The 19,816-nt window shown below is 41.7% G+C and overlaps 3 protein-coding genes across 3 annotated transcripts; all 3 read left to right on the top strand.

The window, feature by feature from the left end:
* Positions 1-2,741: 2,741 nt before the first annotated feature.
* LOC310872677 (natterin-3-like) lies at positions 2,742-4,345 on the top strand (the record flags this gene model as incomplete). Its single annotated transcript, XM_083784723.1, has 2 exons — positions 2,742-2,835; positions 3,234-4,345. The coding sequence occupies 2 exons, from the start codon at positions 2,742-2,744 to the stop codon at positions 4,343-4,345; spliced, it is 1,206 nt and encodes a 401-aa protein (XP_083640849.1).
* A 4,291-nt stretch (positions 4,346-8,636) lies between these two features.
* Positions 8,637-10,113, top strand: LOC310872676 (natterin-3-like; the record flags this gene model as incomplete). The annotated part of the gene is made up of 2 exons (XM_083784722.1): positions 8,637-8,751; positions 9,032-10,113. 2 exons carry the CDS (start codon positions 8,637-8,639, stop codon positions 10,111-10,113), a joined length of 1,197 nt encoding a protein of 398 aa, XP_083640848.1.
* A 597-nt stretch (positions 10,114-10,710) lies between these two features.
* Positions 10,711-14,756, top strand: ptrh1 (peptidyl-tRNA hydrolase 1 homolog). Its single transcript, XM_083784691.1, has 5 exons — positions 10,711-11,181; positions 12,871-13,090; positions 13,667-13,766; positions 13,859-13,904; positions 14,430-14,756. Exons 1-5 carry the CDS (start codon positions 10,990-10,992, stop codon positions 14,697-14,699), a joined length of 828 nt encoding a protein of 275 aa, XP_083640817.1. The 5' UTR covers positions 10,711-10,989; the 3' UTR covers positions 14,700-14,756.
* The last annotated feature ends 5,060 nt before the right edge of the window (positions 14,757-19,816 follow it).

Here is a 19,816-nt window from a genome sequence, read left to right as displayed (position 1 = left end):
CGATTGCATCTCCGACATCAAAAGTTGGATGCTAAATAACTTTCTCACCCTCAACTAAAGTAAGACGGAGGTTATCATTTTTGGCCAACAGTCAGCCCCGTCCCTTGCCACCTTGGGACCCCTCAGTGCCAATATCCACTCATCAGTGAAAGATCTGGGTGTGTTGTTTGACAACAACCTTAAATTTGATAAACAGATTAGTCAAACAGATTGGTCAAAGCAAGTTTCTATCAACTCAGGCTAGTGGCCAGGATCAAGGGCTACCTTTCCCAACCTGACCTTCACAGAGTTATCCACGCCTTTATCTCATCGCGGCTCGATTATTGCAATGCGCTATATACTGGCACGAGGAGGCGTGATCATATCACTCCGGTTCTTGCCTCCCTCCACTGGCTTCCCGTTAAATTTAGAATTGATTTTAAGATTCTATTATTTGTTTTTAAATCCCTAAACGGTTTGGCCCCCCTGTATTTATCGGCACTCATGGTCCCTTACACCCCATCCAGGGCCCTGAGGTCAGCTGACCAGCGGCTCCTGACTGTGCCCAATTCCAATTACAGGTCCAGAGGTGACCGTGCCTTTTCGGTGGCCGGCCCCAAACTCTGGAACTGTCTGCCCCTTCATATTAAGTCTGCTCCCTCCTTAGAGACCTTTAAGTCTTTACTCAAAACCCATTTCTTCTCCCTGGCTTTCAATGTGTGACCTAATTAACCTGTGTACTTTTTTTTTGTTTTTGTGTTGCTTTGATTTTGTTTTACTATGTTACTTGTGTCATGTTTCCTGTACAGCACTTTGGTTGGCCTCCTGGTCTTTGAAAATGTGCTCTATAAATACAATTTGATTTGATTTTGATTTTGATATATGGTTGTCAGTCCATCACGCCTCATAACATGTCACTCCACCATATGGCCGTCAGTCCATCATGCCTCATGAGACGCTCCATATATGGCAGTCTCCATACGTATATGATCACAACACTGACCTCATCAAACCCTGGAGAGCCATACATGGAGAGGACTGGATCATCACCTAGATCTGCATAGCCGGCCAGCAACTCTACATCTGACCTCAAACCTCAAACCCTTAGATCTCCATATGGAGTTGACCTGTTCTGACATTCCATATGTTGATTCCTCCCCATCCGTCCTTCCTATTCGATGTCTCCTTTTTGACTTATCGCCCAGTATGTTATGTTTCATTTTCTTTCAATACCAGGACAGGAAATACACATTTCACACATTTATGTAGTCTCGCGTAGCCAGACAACTATTCCACAATCTCCGAATGCTATATAGAAGCATTTGGAAATTGCGAGAGTCAACAGTCTGGTAACACGAGACTAACATTTATGTGTCAGACCAACACACACACACACGCACGCGCGCACGCACGCACGCACGCACGCACGCACGCACGCACGCACGCACGCACGCACGCACGCACGCACGCACGCACGCACGCACGCACGCACGCACGCACGCACACACACACACACACACACACACACACACACACACACACACGTTTTAAGTTCCACCGTATTTCAAATGAATGGTTGGTACTGTAGCTGGGTCCTGCAGAATATGAATTGGTTCTTTATTGATAGTACCATTGCTTATCACTCTTTTATTATCTTGTTTTCTTTACCCTGTTAATAATCCCAAATCTTATCTTTCATTTTGACACCGGTTTATCACAGGTGGAGAAATTAGCACAAAGGCAATCTTCAGTCCTGGTCATTCTTATGGAATAAGGAGTTTGCAAATAGCCAAATATTGTTTATGAACCGTGGGAACTTGTTTATTCTTTCTTGTATTAAGGAAGAGGCCATAATATAGCATAGGGTTAGGATCACAGATAACAAAACAAAACAAAACCCTATTCTATGCAAATCATTTCTTTTGATAGAGATACCATGTTTGTTGTTTTGAATTAGTGGAAACTATGTGAACAAGTAATCACTGATCCAATCCTGAGAGGCTTCAACATGAACAATCTTTCATGACCATCATGATCTATACAAATGCACTGTAGCCTATGTTTATTGGTCCACCTCAGAACAGAGAGTGAGAGTTGTATGCTGTGATTTATGAGTTGGCCATAAAGCAACTATATAAACCTGCTGGTGACAAGAGTTAGACTCACTAGGGGACCGCTGTAACGGTGAGTGCACTGCCTGTACAATGTATTTTTAGCCAGGGTTGTGTGTATTAGGCCCATGAGAGAGACAGTGTATGATAATGGAATTCTATAACTCTGTGATTAAAATGGTATGTGCTTGGTGTGCTAGAGATAGGAGCCGAGAAATATGACTTAAAAGTGTTCAATATTTATGGATGCCACAAGTCAATATTCAGTATATGAGTCAATATTGTTACATTTCTCTGTAATAACTTATTTACGCAGTGTAACTGGGATAGACAGATGGCATTGAATTATCTTCCCTTACACTAGTAGTTTATGATCAAATATAAAGTAAGAATGTTCATAATATTGCAATACTAAATATCATTCTTAAAAATAACATCTATATGATGGCATCATAATGATGGCATCCTATAATGGCAAATTCAATATATAGTATTGCCAAGATGGATTTCTACCATTTACCATTTGACATTTGACAAACAACTTCCTAACATTGGCATTCTGGTTAGCTTCCTTAATCTATGTGTGTGTATTGCAAGACTATGGAAAAATAATATAATCAAGACTGATTTTCTCACTCTGCCTGTCCATAGATGAAGCCTTCAGCATTGGTGCTCTTAGCCATGTTGGGGCTGGCCTCTGCCAGCCTGCAGGACATTGTGAGGCGGAGCTCACAGTACAGAAGAGGTAAATGACCCTCTAATGCAGGGACCCCTTAGCTGAGAGAGAGAGAGAGAGAGAGAGAGAGAGAGAGAGAGAGAGAGAGAGATGACCAGGGACAGGGCAGGGCACTACATATTGTATAGAATTGTGTGTGTGGGGGGGCTCGACTCTGTCCCCAGATGGCTACTGGCTAATGTTCCCCTCACTCCTCTCAGGATCCTATCACACTAAAGTTTGGAGGACCTCAGAGTTACTACAGGAGTGTAGTAACTCTGAGGACCCCTTGGAGTCCTGGACCTCCTGTTCAAGACCCCTGCTAATGCATTATCATGATATTTGGTAATGATATTGCTAAATGATATTGCTAAATTGTCTTTTATTCCAACATTGAAACACCCTGCCATGTCATCTCTGTCTACTAGTGTCCCTGCTGAACCCAGAATTGCAGGGGAGGGTTCCCCCAGTGGGTGGTAACACACTGGTTCCAGGCCCCCTGAATCCCACTGAGTTTGAGGATCAGCAGGATCAAGAGATGAAGCACACCTCCTTCATGTTTGCAGACAATGTAAATCTGGAGTGGCTGACTTGGACCGGCTCCCTCCCCAACGGTGCTGTGGCAATTTACAACGGCTACACTGAGCGCACTGACTACGTCTGTAAATACCGGTGCGAGGCTGGGTTCTACAGCCCAAGCCTGGGTCCTTACTGCCGCTACCCTTATGGAGACAGCGAGTACTATGCGCCCAAATTCGAGATCCTGACCAACAAGGACAACTTTGAGTTCCTGGAGTGGAAGGAAGATTCCCATGGTTCGGTGCCTACACACTCCGCCAAGACCTGCCCTGGAGGAGGCATCTATGTGGGGAAAAACAAATATGGACTTGGTAAGGTGGTACCTCAGTATGAGGCCTTTTTCCTCCCCTGGGAGGGTGATGAGTACTGGTATAAATCATATCAGGTACTGACCATTAACAGGGATGCCTATAGTCAGCATATCTCTGATGTCAAGTACTTCATTGATGAGGTTGAGATCTTTCAGTACCCACCGGAGACTATGCGCATTTCTGGGGTGACCAACAATGAGTGCCAGAATGTGGTGAAGACCGTGACCATCTCCAAGACAACTGAGGTGGAGACCACCTGGAACATCGGCCGCACCACCATGCTGGGTGTCACCGGTGGCATCACCGCCAAGATCCCCCTCATCGGCTCCGCAGGTATCGAGCTCACGGGGGAGAAGACCCTGCAGTTTAACAGAGGCACCACTATGGTGGAGGCCCTGAGCCACTCTGTGTCCGTGCAAATGACCGTCCCACCTAACCACTCCTGTACTGTCCGCATGGAGGGTCGCAAGATCACGGCTGACATCCCCTACACGGCCCGCCTCAGTCGGACCTACCGCAATGGGGAGACCCAGTGGACCTCCATTGCGGGCACGTACGATGGGGTGCAGATCGGAGAGGTTCGGGCAGTGATTGACCGCTGCGAGCCTGTGGCCGATGCCAAGCCATGCCCTCAAGACACTGATCTGTAAAAAATACTGTTGGGTAATGTACACTACAGTACTCAGTATGAGTGAGTTGCAAAAGCAGATTTTGCTCGCCACCGTGATATATATTGCAATAAATGTATGGAATAATAAAATGATGTTTACTATTTTTTTATATTGCACATTTCACACAAAGCAATCTCAATGTGCTTCTCATTAAAAGACAACAACAAAAACCATGGTACATTCATGACTCATAGCCTATACGCCACCCTCACAACAACACATGATTATAAATGGTAGGTCATTGTAAAAGAAGATACAGATGTATCTGTATGAAATATGAATGGTTGGGAAAATACCCAGTCCCCTTTAGTTAACTCAGAGCAGAGAGAGTTGGAATTAGACCATTTAATACCTTGTATGCAATAATTACAATCGATAAATATATAAACATAACACAAGTAACATGGTCTCTTCTCTAAAAGGTCTAGCTGTTGTATATTGAACCAGCTATAGGCTACAGGTGGTTGCATTTTTTTCTTCCTTTTTTGGGGTGGAATATAAGTAGGCCTACTGTAATTATTGTAAGTAAGTTACAGTAATTATTTGAGACAAGTTGAAATACAGGCATGAACATTTGTTTCTCTATGTCAAGGAGAAAATTACTTAATTTCTTAACTGTCAAAATAATTAACAAATAATTCCTTGTAGGCCTTTGACTGATTGATTGATTGAATCACTTATTACACATAAATGTAAAAACAGCAATAGAGTACAGTCAAACACTTATTCCAAAAGGGATAGCGCCAGAAAAAAGTCCTTGCTGTCTTGATTCAGGTAAGCCCTATGCCTAATTAGTTAGGTGCCAATATGGTGATTTTGGGGGCCACATAAAAGGACTTCACTTTCATTGAGATGGAGAAATCTTTTTTTCTTCTTTTTTTCCAATGTATTGTTATTGAGGCTCTGAAATTTCACAGCTGAACAATCGCCATTCAATGTATATAGAACCACACATTTTTCTTTTATAAACACAACACAATACGGACATTACAATACACTACACAGACAAAAAACTAAATACAAACTAACAAAAAAACAAAACAAAACAAGACAAGACAAAACGAGTACACCACAGTCTTGACATGATTGTACATTACAGGTCACCAGAGTCTTTGTTATTCACTACTGTTCAATAAGGTACATTGAAGCGCAGTCTAGAAGGGTCCACTGTATCTAAGCGATAAGTCAGTTTCTCCAGAGGAACCACAGTCATTACCTCCTTGTACCAATCATCCAGTGTAGGAACGTCTCTATGAATCCAAAGCTTGAGTATAGTCTTTCTCGCTATGTATAAGAGTACCGGTATTCCAACCAATTTGGCGTTTTGTCTGGTCCTTGCACTGGATACCTTAGCTGCTAGTAGTACACACTGGAGAGGTGACAAGTTCAAATTATATCCAAGCAAGGTGTCCAGCTCATTCTTCACCTCCTTCCAAAATACCTGTATCTTTGTACATTTCCAAAGCATATGTGTATAATGTATATGTACCAACTTCTGTGTCACATTTATTACAGTTAGGAGAAACTATTAATGCACCTCACCAGATCTTACTCTACGTACAGTTACTGTAGGGGACAAGTGTCCTATATCTGAGAAGTCAGATTTTTGTTACAAATACTCAAAAATACCTACTGTACCATACTTCTGAAACACATTTAATGCAACACCTTAACGCAAACTTTTCAGACACTGGCATTGTGTTGTGTGAGACAACAGCACAGTTGACAAAATAGTTAATTTATAATTATTATACAATTATTATACTATGAATTATATTATAAATAAGTAACTTCAGCAATGAAAGTCTAAAAAGGTTCATATACCGGTATGTGCTTTCCTACAAATAAAGTTGGAACTTAGAATTTGTCTTCTACAATAAACAGCCTCTGAGACAACAAATCTTTGAGCTTGCAGGATAGTGTGTATTTATAATGCTCTACTATAAGATGAAACTTCATTCTATGTATAATGATTATATTCATCTATTCATTGTAAACAGCAGAGACCAGATGATGGCCACTGAATGGCCCTAAATCCCTGCTTGTTCACATTCAGCGCCTGCACTCAATGTACAGACAAATATCACACTGACATTGAATGGCTAAAAGCTATTCACAGTCAGCTGAATGTGAATGTGCAAGGGTGTAAGCGCTAATGACATAACTATGACAGAGATGAGAGAGACTATCAATGTAAAAGACCTCTATATAAATTCCAACACAGAGTTCACATTCATGCATCAACAAACTGATAATTCCTATCTGTCACAAAGACGTCCTCAGCTGGCCTTGACATCAGTGCTTATCTATGATAGGTCTGTCCATAGAGAACAATGGTAGTTTCAAAAGCGATCCCCACAATGAGACCTGGTATTATCAATGCAGTGGCAGTGGTTATGTAAGATCTCAGCTAATGACTAATAATGAATGACTCACTGATAAGAGCAGATGCAGTTAACCTCTCAGTCAGACCATTTTTAATCACTTTATTACTATTCATGTAATCGTCTATTTGTAACATTTGTTTTTTGTGTTCTTGAATTTCTGTTGTTTATGTAAAGCACTTTGTAAGATCATAATAATAATAATAATAATACTGGGAAATGTGTTTAATTATATTTCTGAATATGAATATAATTATTATTATCTTCATTTTAATAATGTTGCTATCCTGGATTTGTGTCCTAATATCGTATCGGTCTCACCCCCTCAACAACATAAAAATGGCAGAACTTTGGACATTAACGTGTCTTGTAATAGATTTGCCAATTCGCATCCAGAAAATGCATCTAAAACGTTTTTTATTTTATTTATATATTTATTTACAAACTGATTTATTGGGTTCTGGGGATACACAGCTTACTTAGCATATACAATGTATATGTGTAATTCAATGTCTACTTGGAAAGTGCTGTTTATGCTGTTAATACAGCCCATTCAGAATTGCATTTCCTTTTTATGGAGGAAAAGGTATAACAATGCCACAATAGTTAGATATAGCAATAATTGTGACAGGACTCTATTCATAACAAGCAGCAGGACAGTCCAAGAGGCACCTAGTGCTGGATGTTTATTGTGGGCAATAAACAGGTTTAAAACTCTGTGCACGTTGCAAGACATCTCACTGGAGGAGGAACCTATCAAGGTAAAGCACCTTCTTTACACTTGGATACTGAATGAAGTGGTGGGCTGTAATCTGTAGCTATTACGATTCTCTCTGCAGTATGATTCTATATATGTGGTTATGTCAAGTCTTGATTGATAATCTAAATTGGGCTGGATCTGAAAACATCGCCATAAAACATTCTTAAAGCTTGACTTTGACTGAAAAACATAATGGCCTGTTTCTGGCTAGAACTGATACAAAATCAATAAAACTACTGACTTGATTATGTATAAAGCCATCTAATTTGGCACCATGCGTTGTAGGCAAGGTTAATGGTATTCTTGTGTCATTGTGTTTAGAGACTCTTACTGTGGAGGTTGAAAAATATGTTCCTGCATCAAAGCCACCAATATAAAATACCACTGTACATCTGTTGTACTTCACTTGTGTCAGTGGTGATGACCTAATATACTGTAGGACTCTTGTAATGGGAACATGCAGTATATAACTACTGTATGTAAAATAAAAACTCATTAACCAATTTCTTATATTTATTTTTTATTGTAATAGCCTATATTATATATACAAATTCCATTTTCGAGACAATGGTGGACAAAGTACTCAACGCCAGTACTTGACATCAAAGTATAGATCAAATATTATTCAAAGTTGCTCAGTCAAATTTCTACTTCAGTAAAAGTGGAATTATTCTTTTTAATAATATTTTAATAGTACAGTTTATATTAATATCTTGCTTTGTGAAAATCTATACATTTTTTAAACACATTTTTCAAAATGGTCTGTTGTGAGCTTGTATATCTGTTATTTTCACAATATTATTTCAAATAACAGAACTATAGTGGTATGTACCTTCTCCCTTCCTAGAAATGTAGTGGTAGTACAATTGTTACATAAATGTAGTGTGAAAATAATAAATATACATACATACAAATACTAGCTAGTAGAATTAGATACAACATTTAAAATGTTAAAGTGTGGTACGCGAGTAAATGTACTTCGTTACTGTCCACCACGGCATGTAGGCCTATATACAGTACTAGTATATAGATATTTATTTTGATGGAAATATGTTTGGCTTTACAGTAGTTGATTATTACAAAGTGACAAAGTATAAATGAGTGTGTTCCCCATCCATGTGTCCAGATGAGGTGGTGTGTCTCCGTCCTCTTGGGAGTCCTGCAGCTCTGCAGTCCAGCTTTGCTCTCTGACCCTCTGCTCTACATCTCACAGCTGGAGGGAGAGGAGCAAACCCTCAACAGTAAGTCAAACAAAGGATATAGAAGTGTTGATATCTTAATTAACCACTTGTACACCAGAATCCATATTCTTGTGTGTGTGTGTGTGTGTGTGTGTGTGTGTGTGTGTGTGTGTGTGTGTGTGTGTGTGTGTGTGTGTGTGTGTGTGTGTGTGTGTGTGTGTGTGTGTGTGACTATACGTATGTCTTTGTCGTATATGTCTTTGTCTGCCTGTCCGTCCGTCCATCCTTTGTTATAAAATACCACTATTTAAAGTTACATGTTTTCTCTCTTGTCATATAGAGCCCTGGCTTAACCCCCAGTTAGAAGATGTTGCTCCGTCTCTGGATAGAAGTAAACCAGCCAAATTGAGAGAGATGGACACAGATTCCTTATCCTTCCCCATGTTTGGTGAGAACGAAAACCTTAAATGGGTCAAATGGGAAGGCTCTCTTCCAAAAGGCGCTGTTTCCATCTTCAATGGCTACACCGAGCGCACTGACTATGTGTGCAAAGTCAACTGTGAGGCTGGCTTCTACACTCCCAGGAACGGTGACTTCTGTCAGTACCCCTTCGCTGATCATGAATACAAGTCCTCCAAGTTTGAGGTGCTGGTCAACGTGGACCAGTTTGAGTTCCTTGAGTGGGTTGAAGATTCAGATGGGTCTGTCCCCAGATTTGCAGTCAGAACGTGTCCTGATGCGGATATCTTCGTGGGCAAAAACAAGTACGGTCTTGGCAAAGTCGTGACCAAACATGAGGCCTTCTTCCTCCCCTGGGAGGGCGATGAGTACTGGTATAAAAGCTACCAGGTCCTGGCCATGAACAGGGACAGCTACAGCCAGCACATCTCTCATGTGGAGTACGGTATCGATCAGATGGAGGTCTTCCACCACCCTCCAGAGACCCTGCAGCTGGCCAGGGTCACCAACCTGGAGTGCATCAGCGTAGAGAAGAAGGTCAGTCTGGAGAAGATCAGCACCGTGGAGAAGACCTGGGACATCGGGAGGGCAACCCGAAACGGCTCCGTGAGCACCATGAATGCTAAGGTGCCCATCCTGGGACCAGGGGTTGTGGACTTCTCAAAGGAGCAGACCGTGACCTTCAAAGAGGGGACAACCATGGTGGAATCCATCAGCCATTCGCTCTCAGTGGAGCTTCTCGTTCCACCCAACCACTCCTGCGCCGTGAGGATGGATGGGAGGAAAATGACGGCGGACATCCCCTTCACTGGCAGGCTGAGCCGCACCAACCACAACGGTGACACCCGCTGGACCACTGTCACGGGAACGTACGATGGTGTGAGAATCGGGGAGATCAACGCGGTGGTGGAGCGATGTCAGCCGGTCACTGATGCTGTTCCATGCTACCCCAGTGATGACTGAGGCAGAAATTCACTGGAAGAACCATGAACTTAAAATGCACATTAGAGTAACACCAAGCATAAACCTCATAAATAAATGTGAAGTCACAGCAGAATTGTTCATTCGTCGTTTTATTTTATTTCATCCAATCCAATCCAATCCAATCCAATCAAATTTATATAGCACATTTTACAAATGCTGATCAGATTGTTTTTTTAAGGCCAATTTAGAAAGAAACCACTGGTGCCATTCACACTGAGCACTATAACTATAAAGATTCCTATAACTATATCGTTCACCATTGTATTATTTTTTGTGCTAAACAACAATCGCTATACCTTTATAGGATATATATCAATATAAATGAAATTTATGTCTGGTTACTACTGGATCTTGCCACAGTGGAACAGTAATGTCATGCTTAGTTAACATTTAGTTTCATCCACTCTACTCTACTACACTGAACAGAAATGGTGGGGTTTCTACTAGTACTGACTGAGTCCAACTGCAGTTTTACACCTCCAAGCCAGATGTCGCTGTTAAGTAAAAGTAGTGGGAGATCGGCCATATGTACTCTCTGCAATGTACTCGTTGACTTTTAATGGAAAGGCTGAAAGGTCGGTGTTAGCTGGTATTTTATTTTTTTATTAACTTGAAACCATTTATGTCTGATAGTGCCATTTATCCAAAAAAAAAATAGCGACATTATACCGTACGTTAATTGGGATGGCTTGTTGATGATGATGAGCTGTTCCTACGATATCAATGGTATGGTACAGTTACAGTAAACTAGCTATATGGTGCTACAAATTACAATCAGGCTACAATGCAGATTGCAGATACATTACTCTTTACAGTTAGAATGGGCATGACCGTGGGAACTCTGTGAATGTCGTTATGACAACCAAAACCAAACACGTCACAACTTTTAGTCAACTTTGCATCTGTATATCACACTTTTTCAAGAAGCTGTTGAACTTTGCCACAATGAGGCGACTTTTATCAAGAGTGATAAACCGAGCTTTGCTGAGTGCATCGTTCACTCCAGTGATGGGCTGCGAAGCAGAAATACACTCTCGGAGGAGACTGGTAAGTGACACTTTGTACAGAATGTACACAGTACACACTACTATAGCCCAAACATTTAGACTCTCGTAGAGGTTTTTTTAACCTCTACGAGAGTCTAAATGTTTGGGCATTGGGCTACTACTACAGCTAGCCCCATATGTGCCCTCTCCCTACGCTCATTCTGTAGCTCCGAGCTGAGGGAACATACTACAGCACGGTAGGCACCACTGTAGTAGACTGTCTGTGTGACTGTACTGTGCGTTAACAACCTATGGGTCGGGACCCCCATAGGGGTTCTCAACCTGTGGTTCGGGAGTCGGGACCCCCGGTGTGGGTCCCCTGATATCAGTGAAGCGACAAGGACTTTTAAGACCTTTTAAGTATAGGCCTAATTATAAGGGGAAAAATAATACAAAGTATACAAAGAATACAAAAAGTCCATTACTGCATCAAAATAATCACACGCTTGGGTGGCGCAGTGGTAAAGTCCCAGCCCTGCACCCAGAAGCCAGAGTTTGTGGGTTCGAATGGTGCATCCGGCTACTAAGGTGTGATATTGGGCCGGGGGCCTGGGACTGCACCTGTTAGGAGTGGGACAAAGGCCCTACGTCCTTCTGGTTGGGGCTCCTCACTGGCAGGTGAGTCAGTAGCATACAACAGCAGTGGGGAGATGATGAAGGCTTTAAAGAGTTATACTGATTGCTGATTGGACATGTAACTTTAAATTGTGTTATGCCACACCCATTTTCATTTAGGTGTAGGGTAAAGGCTCATTCAGAGTCTGGATTTTCGGTGGTGAGGTGACCACCACTCCGGTGGTGAGGTGACCACCAGAGCTGAAATAACGTTGAGTGGTGGTGAGTAAAAACAGAGAGAAGGGCGGTGGCGGTGGTTTGCTCATCACCACGGCTCGTGACGTCATGTTGTAGTTCGGTGGTCACCTCACCACCGAAAATCCAGACTATGAATGAGCCTGTTGCCGTGGCAACAAAAAAATACGGGGAAGCAGCTTTTTGCTTCTACGGGCGGTCGGCATGGAACAAGCTCCCACTGTACCTTCGTCAGGCAGCCTCTGTAGACATTTTTAAAGCTCAGCTTAAGACCCACCTCTACAACATTGCTTTTAAGTGATCTTTATTATTATTATAATTTTTTATTCTGCTTGTTTTTAATGTCGTTGCCTTATTTTATCTGTTCTTATCTTTGTACCATTGTCCTATTGTTTTAACTGCTTGCCTGTTTTAATGCTGTTTTGTTTTGCTTTTATTATCTTTTCTGCTCTGTAAAGCACTTTGAGCTGCATTTATGTATGAAAGGTGCTATATAAATAAAGTTTATTATTATTATTATTTAGGCTTGCCCCCAAACACATTCATTTCACGGACCGCTCGCTCCCAATGGTTCTTGTATTCGTATGTTTGTTTTACTGAGGTTAAGGTTAGGAATAAGTTTAGGGTTAGGCATAGTTTTACTGAGGTTAAGTTTAGGAATAAGGTTAGATTTACGCATAGTTTTACTGAGGTTACATTTAAGAATAAGGTTAGGTTTAGGCATAGTTTTACTGAGGTTACATTTAGGAATAAGGTTAGGTTAAGGGCAAGGCATAGTTTTACTGGGGTTCCAGCAACTTCACTATATGGACCTGCAAAAGAAAAAGCACTATGAAATATGTTCCTCTACTGTGTGTTGTCCTGTAATCTGTTTTGGCAGGTTGTAGGATTGGGTAACACTGGCATGGAAGGTTCCCGGCACAGCGTGGGCATGGCTGTACTTGGTGCGCTCGCTGCCAGGCTCGGGGTGGCTGACTGTTGGCATCGTGACAAGCACGTGTCTGGTGAGGTCATTGTTTCAGAGATCCAGGATACCCAAGTGGTGCTGCTTCGTCCTAAGCTGCTGATGAATGTCAATGGAGTGTCAGTGACCAAAGCAGGTGAGGTCAGAGGCTGACGTAGTTGCAGCTGTGTGCAATGATGGTCAGTTGTCTGCTGCCTGATCGCAAATAAGAGTGAGAAATCACACCTGTGTGAAGTGAGGGGTGCTCTTATCATCGTACATCAGCATGTATCATTTCATACTGGCCAATCAGAATGCCTGTTGCCACAAATGTACGTCATATTTGGCGGACATTTGACCAAAATTCTCCTTTCATTGTCGATGGCAAATAGAAGTGTGGGGACAAGATTACGTATATTTTCCCTTCATTGTCAATGGCATTTAATGTTTGTGTTGCGGACATTTTACATCATATTTGGCGGACATTTGACCTAATTTCTCCTTTCATTGTCGATGGCAAATACTGTATGAGACGTGTGGGGACAAGATGACGTACATTTTCCCTTCATTGTCAATGGCATTTAATGTTTGTGTTGCAGACATTTTGTGGGGACAAAAGCTAAATAAATAATTAGAGGTGGGGGGTTAAAAAAGCCTAATTTGGTTTAAAATCAATTAAATAGAGTGGAATTAGAATTTCCCCTAAACTAACCAAGTTTACTCTACATTGCAGCAGGGAAATACAGAATCAAGCCAGAGGACATACTGCTCATCCATGATGATCTGGACAAACCTCTTGGGAAGATAGCTTTCAAAAATGGAGGAAGCGCCGGGTGTGTTTCTTAACAAATTTATGTCCTAGATTGTATTTACCTCAATTGTCTGCATAATCATTATTCTGACCTCAAGATGTCTCTTTCTGCAGGGGCCATAACGGCGTTCGATCCTGCTTGGACTGTCTTCAGACAGATGTAAGAAGCCCCTCTCCACTATTGATATAATTATTGTTGCCTTATATGTCTGTGCAAGTGTCAATGATGCTCAATGTGAATTTGTGTGTGAGTAGTTTACTCACGTGTGCATATATGCATATTCAACAGGGTTGTGCATTGATGATTGTGCAGGAATCTTAACTGTGTAGATTTCTGTATTATATGTATATGCCTTGCCGAGCCATGTGGCCCATAGGTCTGTAGCATGAGGCAGCTTGATGTACAAGTACACCCCCCTGGCTGGACATAATGCTAGTATGTCACAGGGACTTACCCTCAATGCAACCCTTGATGCTGAGGGAGGCATTGTTGCGAGTCTTTGGTATGACTTGACTGGGGATCGAACCCCACCTCCCAGTCTCTAACTAACCACATGGCCACTGAGCTGGTTATATGCTGTATTATATTCCTGTCTACATAAACTGTAGTAATTATTCAAATTATAAAAAATTACGTTTGTTGAATGCCGTAAACTAGAAAGACGACAGCTTTTCTCCTCTCTAGGTGATGCCCAGATTGCGAGTGGGAATTGGCAGACCATCCAGTAAAACACCAGTAGACCGCTATGTTCTGGGTCGGTTCTCCCATGAGGAGCAGAAGGTCCTGAGTGGAGTTTTGGAACAAAGTGTTGACCTTCTCCTCTCCAGGCTTGTGGAAGAAGACATGCAATCCCCTTCTTCACCACCAGGTGGAGGACAAGCAGCACAGAAGAAAAGGAAAACAAGGGAAAACTCAGCCTCTCCAGACAAGGAAGCAACCCTAGTTCAAAGCTGAGATTTAAATAGACACTAGACTTTGGGACTATATTAAAACATAACTGCCTCAACAAAACATGTAAAGTGATTGTTATTTATTTGCTATATGCTCCAATTTGTACAATTTGACACTGGACACTGGAGTATAAATGTATGATGAGAATTGATTGTTTGAATCCATCTTTTAGACTCACATTTAATACTCTGCACGAAGAGTCAATTTTCACACTCACTCAGAGGGGCCTGTCACTCTTATAAACACCTGATTTTACTGTATGTGAGGTGTAAAATGTGAGTTGAAGTATGATGCATATAGTTATTCATATTTCCTGAAGTGGATTTTTTTTTCTATCTAGCAGGGGTGATATGTATTTTCTATAAGGGGATGGTTTTGGTTTTATAATCTGTGAACTTCTCCCTGATATACATTTAAGATGTCTAACAAAGAGTATAGCAAAGTCCATAATGTGTTCTAAGGAAGGAAATGGGAGTCATGATGCATCACAATGTCGCCACCATTCTCCCAAGGTGCTTGAATGAAGAAGCAAGCCAGACAAAAACAGCTGCTCTTGCTTGCATAGTAGGTGATTTTTTTTCTTTTCATCGACTAAAAGTCAATAACAAGCCTGCGCCTTCCTTCCATTTTGTTGTCACTGCTACATAGGGTTCTCCTTAGATGCCACTCTCTTAGCCTTGTCCTCAGTGATGTGTTCTTTGGCAAAAACATATTGATCTCACCCTCTGATTGTCACACTAATTACACTCTTCATCAATTAAGTGTCTTTAATGAGTTGCATCCAGTCAAGAAGTGTAAAGCGTTCTCACACTGCAGTGAATACAAGGGCAAACAAAAACTGAGAAAAGACTAAGAGCATATAAAACTACAGATAGGCTGGCCCAGAGAAAGGGAAAATCAATACAAAGGAGCCAGTAGATTGCGATGGAGGAGTGGGATAAAAGGAGGACAGAAACAAAAGGGACCAAACATTGTTAAGAACTGGTTTGTTTGAAGCCTTCTGTCTTGCTGTAGCTCAGAGTCACAATGGCGACAGGAACACACTTGTGGACGTGGGGAGAGAGCTAGGCTCAAAGGGAGTTTCTCCACTTTGACAGACCCCCCACCCCTGCCTAGAACCTCTGGCTTTCTCTGCTATGACCCCCTTGAGCAAACCTTTTGCCCCATTGGGGCACTTTCCCAGCCCTCGCTGACTGGTCAGCCTAGGAGGATTCACTAGGACCTTCAATAACTTCTCTCTAGAGGGGTCAAAGGTGAGCAATGGGGCTGGACACCAGGCTTATAGTGAAGGCCCTAAATTTATTCAGGAATGGCCTGGGTAACTGCCCCCCCCCCCCCAACCCCTTCCCACTCATCCACCCCAGTATAGCTCATGCACTAACATGGACCCAGTGGGGGGTCTTCCCGAAAGCTCACAGATGTGCTAACTCCATGAACACACAATGAAGGCCCCACGGACTTCAATGAGGGTGACCGGTTAGAATAGTAATATCATCAGTGACACAAACATGCATGCACACATTTAAGAATTTTGAAAGTCACCAGTCTGAATAGGCTATACCCTCACCCACTGACCCCATCCCCAGTAATTTAAGATTATTATTTTCAGACAGTATAGAGCCATGAACATGTTGTATTGTAGGAGGTGGTGGAACTGCAAGATCATTGCTCGAGTCTTGCTGTCACCAAACCGCTATAGGCTACCTAGCAACCTCGCTGCATGTGTTAACAAGGTACCTACCCTGTTTCGTGTAGCCTGCGAGATAAGGTTAAACCCACAATGTGTGACACAGTGACAGATATGTAAGTGCGGAGAAACAAGTACCTATAGCTATACAAACGACATCAGGTCAGACGTGACATCATGCATCGAGCTATGGAGACGGAGACCTAGTTTGTCAATCGATGTTGAGCCGCTGTGATTCGTTCCATCTCAAGTTTACTGAGATCAGGCGCACGACGTTGTAAAGATTGCATAAGTAAATGTTGCAAAAAATATTTAAAGACCTTGTATGTGATGTCACGTCCTCACTCTTATTTATTTGTCATTTTTTTCCAATAACAAATATAGGCAGTAGGCCTATAGTTTAGTATTTTTTGCATGCCACACCATGAGTATAGGGTATATGCTATGCCCATAAGTCAACAGTGAATCCGTTCTCATTCGCTTTTCCGATGACTAAGCATTAATAACGCGTCCTTTCCCTTTTCATAGCCATAATCTCTGGTGATCGTGGGCCTCCCGCACTAAATTATTCTTCCAGGGCCATGAAAAGGCAGCAGCGGGCAGGCCCTTTAAGAGGCAAATGAGCATCCAACGGGAGAAGATGCTCCCAGCAACGGAAATTGTTAACTCACTTCTCACTATAGCATTGAGTGCAGCGGTGGAGGGGATCACTGAACCATTTAAAATGGAAAGAGCCTATAGACCTGAAAATGGCTTTTCTTTTAACCCTTAAAATGAGTTGACTGCCATCATGTTCCCCGTTAATAATATTGCACATTATTATATAACCAGGCTACTGTACATTGTGACAAAGGCCTATTGACAGTGTGCATATAGCCTTTTAAAGGGGTTGAGGGTATATATCCAAATAATGTTTTTGTGCTAAATTCGTGCATATCTGTGGAAGCTAAGCCTATACAGGCCTAAAACGCAACTAAGATGGGAGTTGAAAACTTGAGCGGTTTCCTCGTGGGAGTGGGAATGTGTTGGTTATGACTCGAGCCACGAGATGACCCTTAATCATGGCCTTGGCTTGGAGTCTATTTTCAGATTATTAACCTAAATTCTTGATATAGCCTACATTTCGTTTGGTTATTATAAAGTTAATGAAATCATGTTGGACTATATAAGTGATTGTCAGCCTTCTGTAATAATAATAATGATAATAATAATAATAATAATAATAAAGTAAAAAATAAAATAATGTATTTCTATTAGGTCCTATTTCCTGTTTTGAAATAGGCCTACTTGAATCTAGCTATACATATAAGTAGCCTATAAACTATACATATATACTTGACTTGAACTATAGACCTATTTGTTTTAAGTTTGTTAACATTAAGCCTATAATGCATAGCCTAATTGTCTCTTCGTCCTGCCCCCCTAGTGTAGCACAACAGAAAAGGAAAACGACGTTTAGTGTGGACAATACGTTTTTTGGAAGGTTAACAGTGTTTTGATTGTAATTGCCTGTGAGAGGAAAATAAGACTGTTGTGTCTTTAAGAGGGTTGCTGGTCCTTCATTCGCAGCTGCTGGCTTGTGTGTGTGTGTGTGTGTGTGTGTGTGTGTGTGTGTGTGTGTGTGTGTGTGTGTGTGTGTGTGTGTGTGTGTGTGTGTGTGTGTGTGTGTGTGTGCTGCTATCAGAGACAGTGCAGATTCATTACTTCTTCAGCACAATGGGCATTTATCACCCCGTGGTGTTATTCAAATTCTGTACCAAGAGAAGACCGTCCCCACTCCCTCTCGCCGTCCATCTCGGTAACACCGTTATTGTTAGCGGAGCCCAAGAAAAGCCCTTTGGCTGGGGAATAGTAAGCCAGTGGCCATTCCCATGTAGTCTACCGTCCTATCAATAACCAGTCGAGGAGGGGAGCCACGACTTCTCTCGGTTTTTGCCTTTTTTTGGTTGCGCGTCTTATCCCTTTTTCTGCTACAAGCTGGAGTACAAGAGGGATTTTTTTTGCCGGGGAACTATGGAGGAGCAGGTGCATCATGATGCGTTTTAACCGTTTTCCTAAAGGGCTTGCCTGGCGTCATCATCAGCGTGGAAGATGTTCTCCTTTTGCAGTGTGCGAACATTTGAATGTGAAGACTAAACACAACTGAGGGGTGATAGTTTGTGTTATTAGGGGGATTTAAACTCTAGTTTGAATGTCCTCTACGTGGCCGTTGATACGGTGGAAACTACAAGAAGATGCGTCTTACAGGTGCAGATGGCGAAACGCAGGAGGAAAGGAGTTTGATGAGCATCGTTTGAAAGTGTATTCCTTGTATTCCTGCGCAGATGCAAGAGAAAGTAGCCTGGACCATTCTAATGTCAAACATTGTACTTCTGAATAACGAAAAAGTTATGTAGTTATTTTAGGTTTGTATAGGCATATTTAAAAATAGACAATCAGGCTACACATAAAGCTACTTGATCTAAATGTTTCGATTAATGTTGTTGAGATTAGAATGTACACACATTGGGGACTAAAATTGACGAATATTCTACGACTAATATCATCCGATGTGAACAGAAGAGTCTATAGACAATTGTTTAACATAAAGTTGACTTCAGCTTGGCACCATTGATCCAGGGAGAATTTAAGTGTAGGCAGCAGGCTATAGCATATACTGCAAGTCTGCATGATGGAGAAAATGGGCAACGAGCTCTAGGCTTCTCTAAAGAAGATAAATGTAAAACGTGATACATTTTTCCGATCTTTTGAGCCCTCGCAGCTGATTGTCCAAACGCAATTCTTGTGAAATTTCAAACACTAACCGAGAATTGTGCCTGGACATCTGTTGCTGGACGTTCCTTGACTTCTGCACTAGCTTGTGTTGATTGATGTCTTTTGCATGTTAATCATTACATTTTTATTTTTCGATTCCCACCGCCGTACAAACACATTTTACGTAAATGCACCGCATGTACCATTGATTTTGATTTCTGTATAGGTGTCCCTTCGGGCTGTGCAGGCTAATTTACAGGTCTTTACTGGACCTAATTTTTGGTTAAGGGAGTCAAATAACCACTTTTGGGGGAAAGAAATACAAATAGTGTATAAGCCTATAGACAGGAGGCCATATCAAAGCATGATAATTAAGTATCTTACAAGCTACACTTTTCTAAATTGTTGAAGTGAAACTAATATTTGCCAAAGTATAGGCCCAATCCAACTGCAATCTGTAACGTTCTCTTTTTCATCCCACTTTCGATTGCCCCTCGGCAAGGATGGGTTTATTGTCGCTACACTGGTGCTGCTTTTGTGATGTTTTAGGATTATAATTTGCATAATTCTTAAGGAATGTATCATTTTAATTTTGTTTAACAAACCGTGACATTTTCACCCACTTTATCCTTTGATAAAGGATACCATTACAAGCCAATAAAGAGGGAATTCGTTTGTA

The sequence above is a fragment of the Protomyctophum parallelum genome (genome assembly GCF_964188405.1).
Source record: "Protomyctophum parallelum genome assembly, chromosome: 15".
Classification (NCBI taxonomy): domain Eukaryota; kingdom Metazoa; phylum Chordata; class Actinopteri; order Myctophiformes; family Myctophidae; genus Protomyctophum; species Protomyctophum parallelum.
Note: the sequence above shows the minus strand (reverse complement) of the source record. Positions and strands in the feature narration are given on the sequence as shown.